Genomic DNA, 19,943 nt, shown 5'->3' on the forward strand with positions numbered 1-19,943 from the left:
TATTTAGGCGGAACCTCTTTTCTTCTAATCAGAATGGGTGACCTCGTGTCAGCTGGAAAGACCTACTGGTAAATAAAGCATTAGAGAGATTATTATATGATCCCCTTATATATTTATACATAGTTATCATATCACCCCTTAAGCGCCTCTTCTCCAGCGTGAACATCCCCAATTTGGCCAGTCTTTCCTCATAGCTAAGATTTTCAATACCTTTTACCAGCTTAGTTGCCCTTCTCTGTACCCTCTCTAATACAATAATGTCCTGTTTGAGTGATGGAGACCAAAACTGTACAGCATATTCTAGATGGGGCCTTACAAGTGCTCTATACAGTGGAAGAATGACCCCCTCCTCCCTTGACTCTATGCCCCTTTTAATACAGCTCAAGACTTTATTTGCCCTTGATGCTGCTGACTGGCATTGCTTGCTACAGCCAAGTTTATTATCTACAAGGACTCCAAGGTCCTTTTCCATAATGGATTTGCCTAGTGCAGTCCCATTAAGGGCATAAGTGGCTTGGATATTCTTACATCCCAGGTGCATGACTTTACATTTATCAACATTGAATCTCATTTGCCACTTAGCTGCCCAGATTGCCAGTTTGTCAAGATCATGTTGCAAGGATGCCACATCCTGGATGGAATTAATTGGGCTGGATAATTTTGTGTCATCTGCAAACACTGATACATTACTTACAACACCCTCCCCTAAGTCATTAATGAACAAGTTAAATAAAAGTGGACCCAATACTGAGCCCTGGGGGACCCCACTAAGAACCTTACTCCAAGTAGAGAATGTACTATTAACAACCACCCTCTGTACCCAATCCTGTAGCCAGTTTCCTATCCACGTGCAAACGCCTTCATTAAGCCCAACAGACCTTAGTTTAGAAAGCAGTCGTTTGTGGGGCACAGTATCAAACGCTTTGGCAAAATCCAAATAGATCACATCTACTGCCCCCCCACTGTCCAGCATCTTTCTTACCACATCATAAAAAGCAATCAAATTTGTCTGACATGACCTATCCTTCATAAAGCCATGCTGATTGTTGCTCATAATGCCATTCATTAGGACACAATTTTGAATGTGATCCCTTAACAAGCCTTCAAATAATTTGCCTACCATAGATGTCAAGCTTACTGTCCTATAATTGCCAGGCTGAGATCGTAATCCCTTTTTAAATATTGGAATAACATCAGCTTTTCTCCAATCCATAGGCACCATACCAGATAACAGTGAATCTGAGAAAATCAGAAATAAGGGCTGGTCTAAAACTGATCTAAGCTCTCTTAGAACCCGGGGGTGTATGCCATCAGGCCCTGGAGCCTTGTTTACATTAATTTGTATTAAAGCTTTTTGAATCATATCCTGAGTCAGCCACTGACTAGATTGAGCTGAACCATTCGTGCAGTTATTAAGTGAGCCTGGGAACCCAGACTCCTCTATTGTATACACTGAAGAAAAGAACTGATTTAACACATTTGCCTTATCTGTATCTGTTACAACCATACTGGTACCATTATTTAATGGAGAAACACTCTCAACCTGTATCTTTTTACTATTAATATATTTAAAAAAACTTTTTAGGGTTAGTTTTCACCGCAATTAACTCTTCATTTATTTTCTTAGCCTTCCGGATTGCTGATTTACAACATTTATTACAGTGTTTATATTCATTAAATGCAGCTTCTGTCCCTACAGATTTGTAGTTTTTAAATGCCTTTCTCTTCTTTCCCCATTAACTTCTTTACCTCTGTATTAAGCCACACAGGATGATTCTTAGAGCTTCTACGTTTAGTCCTTAAGGGAATAAATTGAGAACAGTAATGATTTAATATAATTTTAAAGGACAACCATTTCTGTTCTGTGTTTTTAGCTGAAAACCTAATGCCCCAATCAATGCTCTGTAGGGCAGCCCTCAAGGCACTAAAATTAGCTTTTCCAAAATTCATGGTTTTTGTTGCCCCAGTATATTTTTGTTTTTTGCACCAGACATTAAAAGATATAACATTATGGTCACTATTACCCAGTGGTTCAATGACTTGCACATTTGCTATAAGTTCTGGGTCATTTGAGATCACTAAATCAAGAATGGCATTTTTTCTGGTAGGCTCCTCAACAACCTGTGCTAAAAAATTGTCGTGCAATAAGTTTATAAACTTGTTCCCATTAACTGATCTAGCAGTACCGTTGCTCCAGTCAATATCTGGGTAATTAAAATCCCCCATTATCATTACTTTACCTAAACTAGCAGCCTTTTCTATTTGCATTAGGAGCTTTGTCTCTTCCTCCTCACTTACATTAGGGGGTCTATAGCATACTCCTACGATTAATTTGCTGGATTCTTTACAATTGGTGAAGAACTCCACCCATACGACTTCTGCCCCCTCATTTTCTTTTTTTTTCTTTTTTATATGTAGTAAAAAAGATGGAGCTTGTGTGGGGAAGATATGCCCAACTTATATATATGGTAGGAAAATGTAGGCTTTACATGTCCAATAATAATAATAATAATAATAAATCCACCTACAAGGAGGCAGTATGATACATATAGGAGCACAGTCTCTCTTTAAAAGGGGAATAGTATGATACATATAGGAGCACAGTCTCTCTTTAAAAGGGGAATAAAAGAACATATTTTCAATTTGGAATGTCTTATGTTGCTTTTGGGTAAAGTGCACCAAAAAACAAAATCATATTTGTTATAAGGGTGAATCCACCTATAGAAGAGTATTTCAGGTGAGAGCAGCGAGCATGAGAAAAATCATAAAAAAAGAGAAAAGTGAGAACTTCCCCCACAGCCGTTATAGCAGCAGCAGCAGACGCTATTGCAAAGATCTGTCTCCTCAGTTTAGTGATAAATTACTGTGTGCTGAGGGGATAATCGGTATCTTAAAAAAGCCTGCACAGACCTCAGTTGTCATGGTAACGGATGTGTATAGCATCACTCGGCTGCTTATCAAAATCACAACTAGAACTAAAGAAAATATATATATATATCTATCTCCTATGAGGCACACTACAAGTGTTATGCTGCGGTTGCCTACAAACAAAACCATGAGTTACAGAGACATCTGTTGGGTTCAAACGCGACATTCAAAAAAATGAGGTGAAATTTGGAAAAGATGTAACAAAAATGTTCATCTATCACTCATTGATGCTGAAATGAAAAGAATGAATAATTCATTAGCTATACCTTTTGTGTGTGTGTATATATATATATATATATATATATATATATACCAAAACACAGAATAAACACTAGACAAGATACAGGTGTAGGATCCTTTATCTGGAAACCTGTTATCCAGAAAGCTTCAAATTATGGGAAGATCATCTCCTATAGACTTCATTTAAGAAAAAAAAAAAATTAAAGGAAAACTATACCCCCCCAAACAATGTAGGTCTCTATAAAAAAGATATTGCATTAAGAAGCTCATATGTAAAACCCTGATCATTGTAAATAAACCATTTTCATAATAATATACTTTTTTTAGAACTATGTGCCATTGGGTAATCATAAATAGAAATTTGCCATTTTAAAAAATAAGGCCCGCCCTCTGGGATTGTAGGATTCACAGTGCACACAAACAAATCAATCTATACATGTTAGGTCACATGAGACAATTAACAGACAGAGTTGTGTCTTTTGCTTCCACACTTCTTCCTGTTACAGTTAGAGCTGTACTATTTCTGGTCAGGTGATCTCTGAGGCAGCACAGAGACCATCACAAAATGGTGGCTCAAGGCAAGAGATGTAAAAGGGCAATATTTACTTAAAAATACATTCCCGTTTGACTACAGTGCAACCCTCCGTCCTTTCCTCCTTCTTGCCACTTTTGTTGAACAGTAACCTTACTCATCTCAGAGACTTGCAAGACTTTAGCTACTGGCCTCCCCGGGGCATTAAGATACTAGGGGAGCTTTTAGTGAACATGCAGTTTCCCACTCTTTCCCAACTTAAAGATAGAACCGGACATCAAGATATCCAGCTGTATAGATACATGCAGCTCCGGCACGCATTTTGTTCCCATTTCTCAGATCTAACGCTGCAATATGTCACCCCCCCTTTCGAACTAGTCCATAGAAATCCACAGCGCACAAAACTGACTTCCAGGATATATAAAGCACTGCTCAAAACGGGCACTACTCGCTTTGACAAGGCCTTGCCCAAGTGGCAATCTATTCTTCCGTCACTAACAGACGAGACATGGGATGAAGCTAAGGAATCGGTTTACTCTGGCCTGATTGCCTTGATAGACAAACTTTATTCAACTTAAATTTCTACATCAAATGTATATCACACCTAGCAAATTGGAGAAAATGGGCAGAAATCCAGGGGCCGTCTGCCCTAAATGTGGGGAGGGTGAAGCGGGCTTCCTCCATATGACCTGGTTGTGTCCTCAGATCTGGTCTTTTTGGGCCTCCATTGTGAAATATATCACTGAGGAACTGGCCTTCCCAGGCCCATGCACACCAGAAATCTGCCTACTGGGGCCGGTAGACTAAATAATACCTTTCAACAAGTCCAGGCTGCTATTCCTTGCCCTTTTATTTTATGCTAAAAAACTGCTGATGACTTAAATGGATGGCTCGTCAATCATCCAAGAAGCAGGTATGGATCCAACAGATTAACAAAATGCTCCCCTTGATTCAATTGACCTATGAAGGCCGAGGCTGCCCGGAGAAGTTTGTACAGATTTGGACACCCTGGCTTGATGTGAACCCCGATGTATGTCCTGATTGATTAGGAGCATGAGCTTTCCCCTCCTTATAGTGATCCCACTGGGCCCCCAGCCCCTTCAACTATGATAACCCCACCCACTGAGCTATTCCGATCAACTGTCAGCACAAAATACCTAGCATATGCACTCATGTATAGTTGGTCAATGCAATATATGATGGTTCTTTTCTACTGTCTTTATTCTCTGTTGTAATGTTAAAATGCATAAATAAAAACTTAAAAAAAAAAAAAAAATACATTCCAGTTTGAAAAGATTCTTTAATATGCCACTTAATTTATATAAACAATTTGTTGCTCAAGTATTCATTTTAGGGGTATAGTTTTCCTTTAACATTTTAAAAAATGATTTCCTTTTTCTCTGTAATAATAAAACAGTACCTTGTACTTGATCCCAACTAAGATATAATTAATCCTTATTGGAAGCAAAACCAGCCTATTCCGGTTTATTTAATGTTTACGTGATTTTCTAGTAGACTTAAGGTATGAAGATCCATTATCTGGAAAACCCCCAGGTCCCGAGCATTCTGGATAACAGGTCCCATGCCTGTATAACTGTGCGGAGACAATGCTATGAGCTCCCTATAGCAGTTAAACAGTATACTATTGTGAGTGGGGGTGAAATGTGCATAGGGGGCGGCTTTGTGATTTCCTAGGTTTGATCTACAAGGAAATCGTGTTTCATACAGACAGTGATACATAAATTATATCTGCTGTACATGTATTCATTCAGAGTCCAAAGCACACAGCTAACTCAACCCAGGAATGGTTTAAAAGGGGAAGATCAATGCCCTCAAATAGCTGTTTCAAGCTTTAAAGCTCAATCCAACACAATATCTGTGGACTGACTTAAAAAGCTCTGTACACAGGAGATCCCCTCCCTGTCTGAGCTTGAACTGCTCTGCAAAGCTGAATTGCAAATTCCAGGTCTGAAATGTTGACTGAGACCTTTCCAAACAGACTTACTACTATATTAAATACATCTACAGTTTATTCAGGAAAAAAGCACTTTTACAAAAGTATTCGGTAAAGGGCATGTGCTTCATTTGCTGTAGCTTATAACAGGACTCATTTAAAAGGACCATGTTTTTTTAGCTGCCATGAAAATCCAGATTAATAGCACAGGCATAGGACTGGTTATTGAGAATGCCTGGGACATGGGTCTTCTAGATAAGGGATCTTTCTATAACTTGAATCTCCATAATCTACTAAAAAATAATTCATCAATAAACCCAATAAGTTGTTTTGCCTCCAGTAAGGCTTAATTACATCTTTGTTAGGATAGAGTACAGGTACGGGATACATTATCCAGTAACCCATTATTCAGAAAGCTCAGAATTTCACAATGGCCATCTCTCATAGACTCCATTATAATCAAATAATCTAAATGTTTTTAAATGATTTCCTTTTTCTCTGTAATAATAAAACAGTACCTTTTACTTGATCCAAACTTAGATACAATTAATCCTTATTGGAAGCAAAACCAGCCTATTGTGTTTATTTAATGTTTAAATTATTGTCTAGTAGACATAAGGTATGAAGATCCAAATTACGGAAAGATCCGTTATACAGAAAACCCCAGGTGCATTCTTGATAACAGGTCCCGTAGCTGTACAGTGTATGGAATCCATTATCCAAAAATCCATTATCCTGAAAGCTTTTAATTACAGGAAAGCCGTTTTAAACAAATAATTCTAATTTTTACAAATGATTCCCCTTTTCTCTGTAATAATAAAACAGTACATTGTACTTGATTCCAACTAAGATATAATTAATCCTTATTGCCAGCAAAAACATGCCTATTGAGATTTCCCCTTTTACTTGATAAAATATTGGACATATCTTGGGTGGAGCCATTATTTACTAACTACTTTTCTACCAATGTTTTAGTTGTGGGCTCTAAGCCCTGCTTATGCTCTATAGCTTCTTTAACATAAGGTGATCCATATGAAAGATCCGTTAACTGGAAAACCCCAGGTCCCATACCTGTATAACAATGTCTTTATTTGAGAATTCAATGAAAATATTGCTACAATTAAATAAATAATATGTTTAGTCTTTCTTAGACTGTACCAGCCCCTGGCTGGCCATTGGGGGTCGTTTGGGCAAATGCCCGGTCGGCTGCTCCATTTATGGGCCAGGGAAACAGCTGAATGGGAGCTGAAACTGATTGGAGCCGAAGCTGAATGGAAGCAAAGCTAAATTGGGGCCGAAACCACATGTAAGAAAAAACCATACAGGGGCCGAAGTGGAAGTGCCGGAATGGGAGCTGAAGCCACTGAAAAGAACCGAAGCCTCCGAGAACAAAGAAGCTGCTTTCACCTAGGAGAAGAAGAGAAAAAGACCACCTGAAACACTGAACACCAATGGTCTTTTTTATTGGTGGGGCCCTGACCACCAATGCTTCTTTTTAACTTGGGGGGCCTGGTTGCCAATATTTATACGTGAGCTGCTTTTCACTCCCAGTCCGGGCCTGGACTGTGGTTTAATTATGGTGGAGACACAAAATGAGCCATCTTGATTGCAGAATCCCTTTCTGGTACAGTTATCAAACCTTTTATCCAAAATGCTCAGGGCCTGGGCTTTTCAGATAACGGATCTTTCTGTAATTTGGATCTTCATACCTTAAGTCTACTAGAAAATCATTTAGACATTAAATAAACCCAATAGGCGGGTTTTGCTTCCAATAAGGATTAATATCTTGGTTTGGTTCAAGTACAAGGTACTGTTTTTTATTACAGAGAAGAAGGAAATCATTCTTAAAAATTTGAATTATTTGGATAAAATGGAGTCTATGGGAGATGACCATCCCGGAGCTTTTTGGATAACGGGGTTCCAGATAATGGATCCCATACCTGGATATTTAATTCTGTTTGGTTCTATTAGTTCCCTTTTTAAATAACTGTTGTTGGCTTCAGGCTAGGTGCATATGAGGCACAAATGTCTAACTGTATTGTACAATGGGACCAAAACAAAATAGGAATCAGCAAGGTCAAGTGGTATGATAAGCAGATAAGAACATTGTGCCAACTGTGACAAAGCTAAAGAAAATAATTTGAATATGAAACCATTCAGGTCAGATGCCAGAAGCACATATAAAGATGAAGTAATAAAGTCTTCAAGTCTGTATATAGAGAGTAAAGGCCAACTGATACCCACGCAATACTTTTCTGTGAGGGGAATGAAAGGAAGAAACTGAGACTATGGGTTGATGTCAGGATAAAAGAGAGAAATGATTCAAAGACTTCTTCATAGAAAAAGAGTGAGAGAGACGTCAATAATCTGATATAATGGTGGGTGCTAGAACTTGCCCTTATACTTCCCCAATGGAGTTCAGGTCTTCCATCTTGATTGCAACTCTCTACAGAAGAACTGAAACTCCCTCTGCCGTTCAGCATTCTTTGTATCTCCCAATCTCCCATACCCTTATATTCTTGTTCTCTTCTTAGCAGAGCAAATACAGTCTTTGGAATTAAATGCCACACATCATTCAACAAAGACATTTTCACCTATTCTAATCTAATCAAATCCATTTCATTGCATGTCCTGACCTCCCCCGGATGGAGAAATAGGGTTGTTTTTTTAATATAAAGAATACTCATTAAAGTACAATGAACTTAATTTACTAAGTAAATATCGTTAATGTATTAATGATAGAGCAGAATAATTCAAGAACCCTTTCTGGAGTTGTAATGTTCCTTGTTGATATATCTTGAATGCGGTCACAATGCTCAACTGAATTTCCTTATCTACTGAACTGAGTAACTGATACGTGTATCTGTAAGACTGGAATCCTGACAGTCAATACCACTACACTATTCTGCAAGGACGGGAGACATTAGTCAATATAAAATGACAAAGTCACACCTCCCTACAGCTTCTTCTGTGATCCAGTTGGTTGGTCCTCGAACAAATACAATTTTGTCAATCATGAGCAAGGCCCCTGAAGCAATTGATACATTTTTAGTATGTTATAGAATGGTCTATTCTGGGCAGCTTTCCAACTGTGGAAGTATCTGATTTTGGCAACCAAAAGCTATTTCTCCACAAAGCAAAAGCTTTCCAGTTAGGCTAGGGCCAGATGATGTTAAAGGCATTCTGTCATGATTTTAATTATGTCGTTTTTACTTCTAAATTACACTGTTTACACTGCAAATAATTCACTCTATAATATAAAATTTCCTTCCTGAACCAGCAAGTGTATTTTTTAAGTTGTAATATTGGTGTGTAGGTGCATCTCAGGTCATTTTGCCTGGTCATGTGCTTTCAGAAAGAGCCAGCACTTTAGGATGGAACTGCTTTCTGGCAGGATGTTGTTTCTCCTACTCAATGTTACTGAATGTGTTTCAGTGGGACCTGGATTTTACTATTGAGTGCTGTTCTTAGATCTACCAGGGAGCTGTTATCTTGTGTTAGGGAGCTGCTATCTGGTTACCTTCCCATTGTTCTGTTGTTAAGCAGTAAAGAGTGACTGAAGTTTATCAGAGCACAAGTCACGTGACTGGGGGCTAGCCCCATGTCAGATTTCAAAATTAAATACAAAAAAAAATATGTTTGCCCTTTTGAGAAATGGATTTCAGTGCAGAAGTCTGCTGGAGCAGCACTATTAACTATTTCTCCCATAACATTATCCCTTTAAGTAATGCAGATTCTCAGCAGGCTTTGAATCCGCTGCCCACTGCTCCCCTTGCCTTTCAACTCGACTTTCCTTTCAACTGCAGATTTCAGCATGAAATGCGGAATATCACATTTCTGCTCCAAAATCCGCCGCATCTGTCTTACGGTATTGAAAAGATGGTGCTAGTTTTAGATTTTATATAACGTCTATCCATTATTCTATTATTTTCAGGTATGGGATCTGTTATCTGGAAATCCTTTATCCAGAAAGTTCCAAATTATGAGAAGTCCATCTCCCATTTTATCTAAATAATCCAAATTTTTAAAAATGATTTCCTTTTTCTCTGTAATAATAAAACAGTACCTTCAACTTGATCCCAACTAAGATATAAATAATTCTTATTGGAAATAAAACCAGCCAATTGGGGTTATTTAGGGGCAGATTTACAAAATTCGAGTGAAGAATTCGAATGTAAAAAAATTCGAATTTCGAAGTATTTTTTGGGTACTTCGACCATCGAATTGGTTAAATTCGATCGAATTCGATCGAATTCGAACGATTCGAAGTAAAAATCGTTCGACTATTCGACCATTCGATAATCGAAGTACTGTCTCTTTAAAAAATACTTCGACCACCTACTTCGGTAGATAAAACCTACCGAAGTCAATGTTAGCCTATGGGGAAGGTCCCCATAGGCTTGCCTGTGATTTTTTGATCGAAGGATTTTCCTTCGATCGTTGGATTAAAATCCTTCGAATCGATCGATCGCAGGATTTGCGCAAAATCGTTCGACTTCGATATTCGAAGTCGAACGATTTTAGTTCCCAGTCGAATATCGAGGGTTAATTAACCCTCGATATTCGACCCATAGTAAATCTGCCCCTTAATGTCTAAATGATTCTGCTTGAAAACTTTTTATGATAAATTAATTAAGCTGTACACTTCATTGCCCAAAAAACTGCCATTTTATCATATGTTTTTTTAAAATGCAGGTTTTATCTCCAATATCAGAATAAAATAACACCAATGAAAAGTTGAGAAGGTTCTATAATTAAGACACAGTGTGCATGTTCAATCTGATAAGCTTTTGTCAGAGTTTCTTGAGACTTTTACACCATACTGGGTAGTTCCCTTGGCAACCTGAAATATGCTATTTCTATGCTTTATCTGTGCTATGTCCCTGTCACAGAATTCTACCATGAACTGAATGAGAAGAGCGGAAAACTACAAAAGTCTGTCTCCACTGTAAGGAATTCCGTGAAACAGTCTGTCCTATCCTCCTCAGTACTGTTACTAGCCCATGAGAAAGTGCTTATCCACACGATGCTTCGTATTCCAAAGTCGCCCGAAGTTTCCTCGTGTGGCAACTTCGGAATACGAATCGCTGCGTGTGCCATGCCCCAGGTGACTTTTCATTATAGCCGGCGCAAGACAGACGGAAGGCGTTCGGGAAGATTAATCGCTGCCATATGACTAAATCTCCCCGAATCGCCAGATGTGCCCTTACCCTAAACCTCCTCACCATCACGTTCATTTGTAAAGTGGCGCTTCCAGGTTTTTCGTCTGTCTTCCATTTGTGAAAATTGCAGTGCTCTGATTGGGCAAGAAATTGCGCTACTTCTAAGCAATTGGTCTTCCTTTTTTCTTTTTTATAGTTGAATTATTTGCCTTTTTCTTCTGACGCTTTCCAGCTTTCAAATTACTGACCCCATTTAAAAAAACAAATGCTCTGTAAGGCAACACATTTCCAGTCACTTATTCAAATCAGCGCAAGGTTTCTAGGGTACTTTGGACCCTAGCAATAAAAAGCTAAAATACTAAAAAAATCACAAACAACATCACTCTCTACATCATACTAAAAGTGGTGTCAAGAGCACTCAGTTGCTTCACTTCGTTCCCAAGATGGCAGCACCCATGGCCACAATATTACGCTGAAATAAATTGACGCCAAAGACCCGGGTTCAATGCCTAAATATAGGTCTTGCTTCTGTGAGTTTCTAGGTGTACTATATTTGCTATTTGACTGGTTCCTGGCTAGGGTTGCCACCTTTTAAATAAATCTTCATAGGCAGGTGGAGGGGGCAGGGTTAAAAGGGTGGGGTGTGCCGCTAAAGGGGGCGGGGCAGTGACACGCTATTGGCTGGCCGGACGCGCGCATTTGGCAAGAAGCCCAGGAAAAAAGGTGAGTTTTGAGCAGGCTGGGGGCAGGCCACAGGCTTTTTTAAGGGTGTATTACAAATTTACCGGCAGCTACATTGCCAGTAAATTTGTAATACCGGGCCCGGCCTTGGCTGGTGTTTTACCGGCTAGGCCAGTAAAATACCGGCCGGGTGGCAACACTATTCCTGGCCCTTCTGCTTTGATCCCTGACTATGCTGACTGCCCTTTTTTTTTGCCAAGATTACGATTTTGAAACCTTCTTCTTCTATCTCTTCTATCTACTAGAGATGGCCTTGAATTGTGAGTAAAGATCTGTCACTGAATTGGATTCCAGAAATGTAATTTATGACCTTTGATGTATTAAAATCAATTATTGCCATAAACCCTGTAATAAAGTCAGTAGTGGTGCCACACTTACACTATATCGCCTTCTGAAGCGTCGTGTGCACCGCTGTGTTCCTCTCTGCCAAGGAATATATCCACAGTATGACAATAAATCCAGCAGCACTCCCATAAACCCATAAAGCCATAAACCCTGTAGAACCTTTTACACTTATCTGGAGCCAAACCTTTCTACATATCTTGTCCATTTGTAGATGTTCAGCATGTCATCAGAAACTTCAAGGGAAGTAAATAATAAGTAAGTAAGTTGCTAGTCCAAAATATATATATATCTTACGTACTTACAATCAAATAAATGTCTATTTTATTACCTCATGCTTCGTATGTCCCAGCCTCGAATCGCTGTGTCGTTAGCAGTTGCAACTTGGGTACAGTTGTGATGAGGACTCCATTTGCCTAAGGTAAATCTCAGTTGCCCTTTGCCTTCCAACGTCGCAGAACTTGAGAGCTGTTCATTAGAATTAAATTGCTTATAAACACGTATAGTTAAGGGCTCAAGCACATATACCGTAGGTCTCATCATTAGAGTTATAAATATAGAAAAATTTGAAAATGTTATATTTATATTGGACTTCACCATCTTTAGCATAAGAAGTGGACTAGTCTTGTCTAACCCAGGTATTGCCTTTGAAAAGGCACCATGAATGCCCACTTGCCAAAAAATACTTAGCATTAATGAACATTATATACAATACTCGCGTTATTAAGACAACACAAGATTAAATCAAAAATGGAGGGGCTACAGACAGCAAAAAAATTAAAGGAGAATTCAACCCCTAACATAAAAAACCCCTACCTGTACCCGGGGCAAAATCCCCTAACTTTTTACTTACCCCACAGTGCAGATTCTGTCCCTGGGAGTTCAAGGCCCCCATCTTCTTTTCTTCATTAAACTTCAGAAGCAGACTATCATTTTCGCCGCATGCGTAGTTGAGAGTAATATTCTGGGCCCCGAACAACTGCGCATGTGCCGAAAGTCACGGACATTTTTGTGACTTTATGCGCATGCCCAGTTGTTCAGGACTGGAATATTCCTTCAACTGCGCATGCACCAAAAACAACGTTCTGCTTCTAAAGTTTAACCAAAGGAAAGAAGATGGTGGCCGTGAACTCCCGCAGGGAGAATCTGCACTGTGGGGTAGAATTCTCCTTTAAAGAAGAGAACATAAAGCAGCCAAAATGGATAAAAAAAGAATGATAAAGGGATATGTGCTACGCAATATGTACAGTGCTACGCAATATGTTGGCGCTATATAAATACATGTTAATAATAATGGAAAGGTGGAAGAAACAAAAAACTTTGGTTCAAAGAGAGGGCAATTTTTTTTTCACCGATCCCTTTATACACTAAATTTGAATGATTATAACACACACACCTCTCCTCATATTGAAAAAAAAGAACACAAGTTAATAGCCAGGCATATGTATATGAACAGTGTATTAACTTCTTTTCTGCTCCACTACAGAGTTGTATTTATTTGTATGGATTAGAAGACTGACAAGAATAAGGTTAATTGCTCTGCACCTTTCCTTAAGCAAGAGTTATAAGCGTCACAAATAGTATTACAGGTATTGGACCTGTTATTTAGCATGCATGGGTTTTGGGGTTCTCTGGATAAACAATCTCTCCTTAATTTGGATCTCCATACCTTAAGTCTACTAAAGAATCATTAAGACATTAATTAAATTTAATAGGACTGTTGTGCCCTCAATATGGTTTAATGCAGCTTAGTTACCATCAAGTACAAGGTACTGTTTTATTATTACAGAGAAAAAACAGAAATTATTTTTTAAAATGTGAATTATTTAATTAAAATGGAGTCTATGAGAGATGGCCTCCCTGTCATTGTGAGCTTTCTGGATAATGGGTTTTATGGATATTGGATCCCATAGCTGTATTGGGCTAAGGGCACACATAACATTTTTCCACCTGTGTATTTCAGCCAGTGTGGAAATGCCAGATAACGGCCATGCTTCCTTAAATTGATCACAAACCACCTGGCACCATTGGTATGGCATGGCTTCCTGACATTCCGTCACATACACTGACAGCTCTAAGGCAGGGGTCTCCAACCTTTTTTACCCGTGAGCAACATTCCTTTATAAAAAGTGTTGGCAAGCAACAAAAGCATGAAAAAAACTCCAGTGGATGTCAAATAAGGGCTGTGATTGGCTATTTGGCCCTTATGTAGACTGTCAGAATACAGGAGGCTCTGTTTGGCAGTACATCTGGTTTTTATGCAACTAAAACTTGCCTCCAAACCTGGAATTCAAAAATAAGCACCTGCTTTGAGGCCACTGGGAGCAACATCCAAGAGGTTGGTGAGCAACATGTTACTCACGAGTAGGAATGGGTGAATTTTTTCATCTTGTTTCACCACGAAAATGACGCCCATTTAATGGGCATTGGCGACATTTCGGTGGGGGCAAATTGTTGGCGAACGGAAATGGGTCAAATTCGCCCATCTACTCACGAGCCACTGTTTAGGGATCTGCTAAAAGGCAATGAGGACTGAAACACCACTCCCTCTCATTTACATTCAGCTGTGCTAGTTTTCACAAATGGATGGATCCACCACCGGTGAAGAAACGCCAATGGCCGTCTGATACTGGTCCTTCCATTTGCTTCAATTTTTGTAGTGCATCTTCAGTTCTAAATATGGTTTATGTGAGCATTGAAAAAACACAATAGAATACCTCTGTACTCTGTAGTCCACTCCCTTAGCTGGTTCTCAATGTACATTCTCCGTTTTGTTTAACAACGAAAACAGTTTGTAAATGAACCAGAGAGAAGCTCAGGCAGCAAAAGAAAAAGTAATAATATATAATATAGTGTTGTTGTTTTTATATTCTACATTCTTTTTGTGAAGTCATACTCATAGGGGGAAGTGCTCTTTTCTTCACCTGCAGGGTTAATTAACCCTTTAGCTGATTTTCTAACACATTCAGGGGTTTGAGATTAAATACTGCAAGAAATCTGCAAGCCTTGATATACTCCTGCTCCTCAGCTGCAACCATCAATAGCTCTGAAAAGATGCGCTCAAATAGTGTAAAAGACCTTGTTAATAAATCAATCACTGCACTCACAAACAGTATACAGTATATACACTTTAAAATCGTCAATAATCAATCTCTCGGTGGTGTCCTGCTCCAGAATTCACAAAGCCGTTTAGGTAATAGTTGCCGGAGTTCCAAACGTAGCATCCGATGTTGGGCTCACGTGTTAAGTCTAAACAACTTCCTCAAAGGCTTCCAAATGAGCATTGACAGGTTGATGCAACTGAAACTAATGGCGGGAGGCAGGGGCAACATCAGGTGTTCACAACTCTCTGAAAGCATAAAAATGCCAGCAGGAAAATTGCCATATCTGCCATTAGCCGTAACGGTGGCCATACACATAGAGATCTCTCCCCGAAATGCCCGCCTTGAGGGCCTAGGGCCCAACACAAGGAATACAAGTGGGCGGATCGATGGACATGCATCAAAGAACAGATGCAGTCTGTGATCTGACGGGATTTTTAGCCCTGTCTGATCTGGCCAACTTTCGGGCAGATATCGATCGATGAAGCCCATTCAAGGGCCCCATAAACGGGCCAGTAAGCACTAATTCACATGAAGAAGCCTTCTAATCTAGAGCACTGTTCAAAGCATCACCTGAAATCTTTAGCATCGGCTGTAACGGGGTATCAGTAAGCAGAAACATCACCACCACTTTGTAGTCAAAGGATCTCATACAGTAAGCTCTATATGCAGACTCTTATCTAAAGGCTTAATGATTAAATTAGATTGACTTTGGAGTTCTCTCAGAGCTCAGTGCTCTAACTTTGTCAGATCATCAAGGAAACCTTTGTTAAAAGAAAAACCTTTCAAGTGCATTGCTCACCAGCTGTGCAAAACTTCCCAGTATTGAGGGGGGAAAAAAGGAGAGATAAGGCAGAAAGGTAGAGTTTGATTTTCAATCAGTAAATTCAATATGAAGGAAGGCAACATCTTCTATAAATATTCACTTACAGAACTTATCACATTAGGAATAAAACAGAACATTTTAAACATAAACAGATCTACGACCCTTTGACTTAAAGAGAACTCATCTTCACTCTAACTTTATAGGGCATATGTAAGGATCCCTAAAGCTGGCCATAGATGCAAAGATCCGATTGTTCGAATCCTCGAATGATCGGACTTCCCCATCTCCCGACCTGCCGCTAACCATTCAGATCAAATAAAGTAGTAAAAGAACAGATGAGCCGATGTTCTGCCCCTGACAGCAATACTACAAAAGTTATGTCCGACAAAATATGGTGACAGTCTCCCACTGAAAATCGTACGATTTGCAATACATGCAGAGATATTATCGGCAGCCGATAACGAACAACTGATCTCTGCTGGATGAAAAATGTTGGAACTCTCCACACACGGTCCGAAAATCGTACAAATTCACGATTTGTACGATCGGATCTTTGTGTCTACGGCCAGCTTTACCCTGGTGGTCTAGCGGGCGGCAGGGACGCCTGCCGCGTGGTTCCTTTCTGCTCCTTCGCTGCCGGTTCTCCTATGGCGTGCGTGGGCACGCTTCTGGGTTTATGCGCCGGCGTGATGACGTTATGCCGCAATGGCACGAAATTCAAAGTTATAAAAAGGGGATTCGGGCTAGTAGACAGGGCCCATTGTAAGGTTCAACTTAGTTGGTTCCTGGCTGTATAGTCCTAGTGATTCCTTTCTGATTATCCTGGTTTTGACCCTGGCCTGCCTGTTTTGACCATTTTGACCTCTCCAATCCTGATCCTAGCCGGTCTGACCATTCCTTGAACTCTGCCTGCACCGACCCGGCCTGTCTGACTTTTCTTGAACTCAGCTTGTGCCGGCCCAGTCTGGCTGATCCCGCTCATCTATCTGGCTTGTCTTCTGAGCTGCGTGCCTTCCATCCAGTATCCTTGGTAAAACGATTATGCTCCTTTGCTTGTCCAGAACCTTTTGCTTTGCTCCTCTCTTATTAAGACCTGGCGGCATCCAATTAGCGGAGGGCTTCTCTGCCGAGCATAGACCAGGGAGCCCAGCACTGGTTCTGGATCTAGGGTGCCAAACGTGACAGCATATTCATGAAAGTTTAAACTGGGGCAGGAATTTAGTGTATTTTTCCATTTATTCTAACTTCAACGATTGTCAAGAACGTTTTTAATGGACCTACAAAGGTGATTAAGGTGTTGACTTTCATTTTTCTATGGGGTTCAGTACCTCTACCAGACTTATATTACTAAAGTCTTGTGGAATAAAAACAAAGACAAGATCCAAGCTTCACCATAAATATTATTGTCTATATCAATAAAATCCTTTTAAGGATAAGTATTCCCTTTAATAGAGGAAGTTTCATTCTAGGTGGAACTGGGTAAAGCCCGGGTGGGTTTGGGGCATAGCAAAGAAGATGTTTTTAAAGAGCCACTATAGTAACACATCTTCATGAATAATTTATCTTAGAATTGAGGTACCAGCTTTGTTAATGCTTAAAGGTGACACTATTTTCCTTGTGAAATTACATTTAGGGGCAGATTTACTAAGGTTCGAATGGTATTTTCAAATTGTTAATTTTTTGGTCAAAACTCACATTTTCGAGTTGAAAACTCAAATTCAAATTCAAATCTGAGATTTATCATCCCACTACCCAGGAAATAACTTGAATTCGATAGGTCGCAACCTAAAACCTTCCGAGTTCATGTAGAAGTCAATGCCAGAGGTCCGTTGATCCCTCTGAAGATGTTAATAGCCTTCTAGGAAAGCTCTATTTGCATTGCGTTCGAATTCGATTTGAGTTTTCAGGTCGGTAACATTATTCATAAATAAGCTAACATTCGAGCTGTGAGTACATTCGCGTTTATTAGAGTAAAGAAAACTCACATAAACTCTTAAATTCAACCAGTTTTACATGGCACAACTCCAGTGATGGCACCTGACTTCTAGTCAAGTTCCCCTTTCCTGACTTCTTGTAACATCATTAGAATAATACAAACAAGGCCTGTGGGATTGGATAGGGAATCGGATGGGATGCGGCTAGACAGTCAAAGAGACAATGGAAAAAAAAATTCAGATTCAACATCATCAAGAGAACCAGCTAGTCATTTCCCTATAATCACATTTCATTTCCAGCGGCTTTCCCCGCTAGACACTGTTAGGGGATTTTTTATCAAAGGTCGAGTTGTTTTTTCCACAAATGTTTTAAAGTTTTTTTCAGTCAAAACTCAAATTTTCGGGTTAAAAAAAAAACACAAACAATGTGAGATTTTTTTTGAAAAATTTGAGCATTTGAGTTTTTCACCCCGACTGCACTGATTCGGGGTTTTTACAGTGTCGTTTTTTCCTAAATTAGAAACATTTCGAGGTGTGAGTTCATTCGAGGGATAAAAAAGATCTTCAATTCAACCTTTGATAAATAACCCCCTTTTTGTACCCGGAGAAAACATGTTCAGTTTTCTATGATCGAAGTGATACTGTGCTAATTTTTTATCCAAAATATTAACACTGATGTCTTATTAACAACGTTAAATGTTTTTTCTTTATTAGCTCATTTTCCACATACATCATTTCTCTGGTGAATTTACGCTAGGAGAAAACCGCATTTCTTTTGAAAAATAATACTTACGCGTTTTAGTAAATATGAGATGTGTAGTGAATATATACTAGGAAAATTGAGCTGAACTTGGGTGAACTTAGACAAGGAGAAAATTTACACTTTAGTAAATGTGCCTCTTAGAGACCCGTTGAGCGATATTCTGATTTTAGTGGTTTTAAGATTGCACGAAAAAATGGATTTTCTCTAAAACCACGAATGCCAAGTCATTTATTAAAATATCCTAATATAAAAAGCACGAATGAATAAAAATGTGGATCAAATCTGAATACTAATCTCTCTCTCTTTATATTAAACAGGGACCCGCACTCCAATGTTTAGTGAAGAAAATTAGTTTTTATTCAAACTTGGGAAAGGAAAACAAAGGGAGATGGCCTTGCTGTAATCCGGAGCTCTCTGGATAATATGTTTCCGGATAACAGACCTTATACATAAATATATATAGGCTTGAGCATACAGCAATTAAACAGGGACCCACACTCCACTGTTGAGTGAAGAAAATTAGTTTTTATTCAAACTTGTGCTTCCAACGTTTCGGATCATGCCTGGTCCTTTATCCTTGATAAAGGCCCAGGCATGGGCCGAAACAGTACTAAGATATAATTAATCCTTATTGGAGTCAAAACAATCCTATTGGGTTTTTATTAATGTTTAAATGGTTTTTAGCAGACAAGTTATGGAGATCCAAATTAGGGAAAGATCCCTTATCTGGAAAACCTCCGGTCCTGAGCATTCTGGAAATAAATATTCTGTATATGTGTGTGATGGAAGAAAGCTATTACCTCTAATACGCTTTACTGCCTAGTACTCAGGAATCCATTCTGTCGTTCTGGCTAGCACTGATGTCACTCACAGTAAATAAAAGTATGTGCGTGTGTATGTCTATACAGGGAGAATGTGAAAAAGGAAGATGTAGGGAGAAAAGAGCGTGTCCGGCTGAATATTGAACACAAATCTTGTATGGCAGATAAGCCATGCATTCACTGATCTGGCTACTCAGGAAAGGCTTTCACAAGGATGAGCTGTTCTTGAGCAATTTCAGCAATCTTCTGGGCACGAATATGCTTTCCTTCAAAAATCAGACACGCATATCGGCATGTTCAAACTCTTCTTCCTGAACACACAGTTCCAGCCAGAACATTTCTACACGGAACACTGCTGATTTGCAGACTGCCATTAATAATACAAAGCAGCATTGCAACCTGCCATTAGGAAGAAGGATTGCCACGGCGCATCAAGTAAATTGACATAATGTGGCATTACTTTAAATGGATTTAGCTTTCAGAGCATTCATTGTGCCTTAATTAGATGCTACCCACTCTGACTTTGCACGCCCTCTTCATTACTAGGCGTCTGGGCTGGAAATGTGGCAGGTAGATGATAGGCTAGAGATCTGAACAGT

The 19,943-nt window shown here is 39.3% G+C and overlaps 1 protein-coding gene across 3 annotated transcripts in view; it reads right to left on the reverse strand.

Moving 5' to 3' along the window:
* eipr1.L (EARP complex and GARP complex interacting protein 1 L homeolog) overlaps positions 1 to 19,943 on the reverse strand; it is a 118,319-nt gene that overhangs the window by 21,345 nt on the left and 77,031 nt on the right. For all 3 annotated transcript variants that reach the window (NM_001096651.1, XM_041562336.1, XM_041562337.1), the window contains 1 exon segment: positions 12,231 to 12,367. In NM_001096651.1, coding sequence (NP_001090120.1) covers positions 12,231 to 12,367 — 137 coding nt within the window.

This window comes from Xenopus laevis, chromosome 5L (assembly GCF_017654675.1).
Source record: "Xenopus laevis strain J_2021 chromosome 5L, Xenopus_laevis_v10.1, whole genome shotgun sequence".
Taxonomy (NCBI): domain Eukaryota; kingdom Metazoa; phylum Chordata; class Amphibia; order Anura; family Pipidae; genus Xenopus; species Xenopus laevis.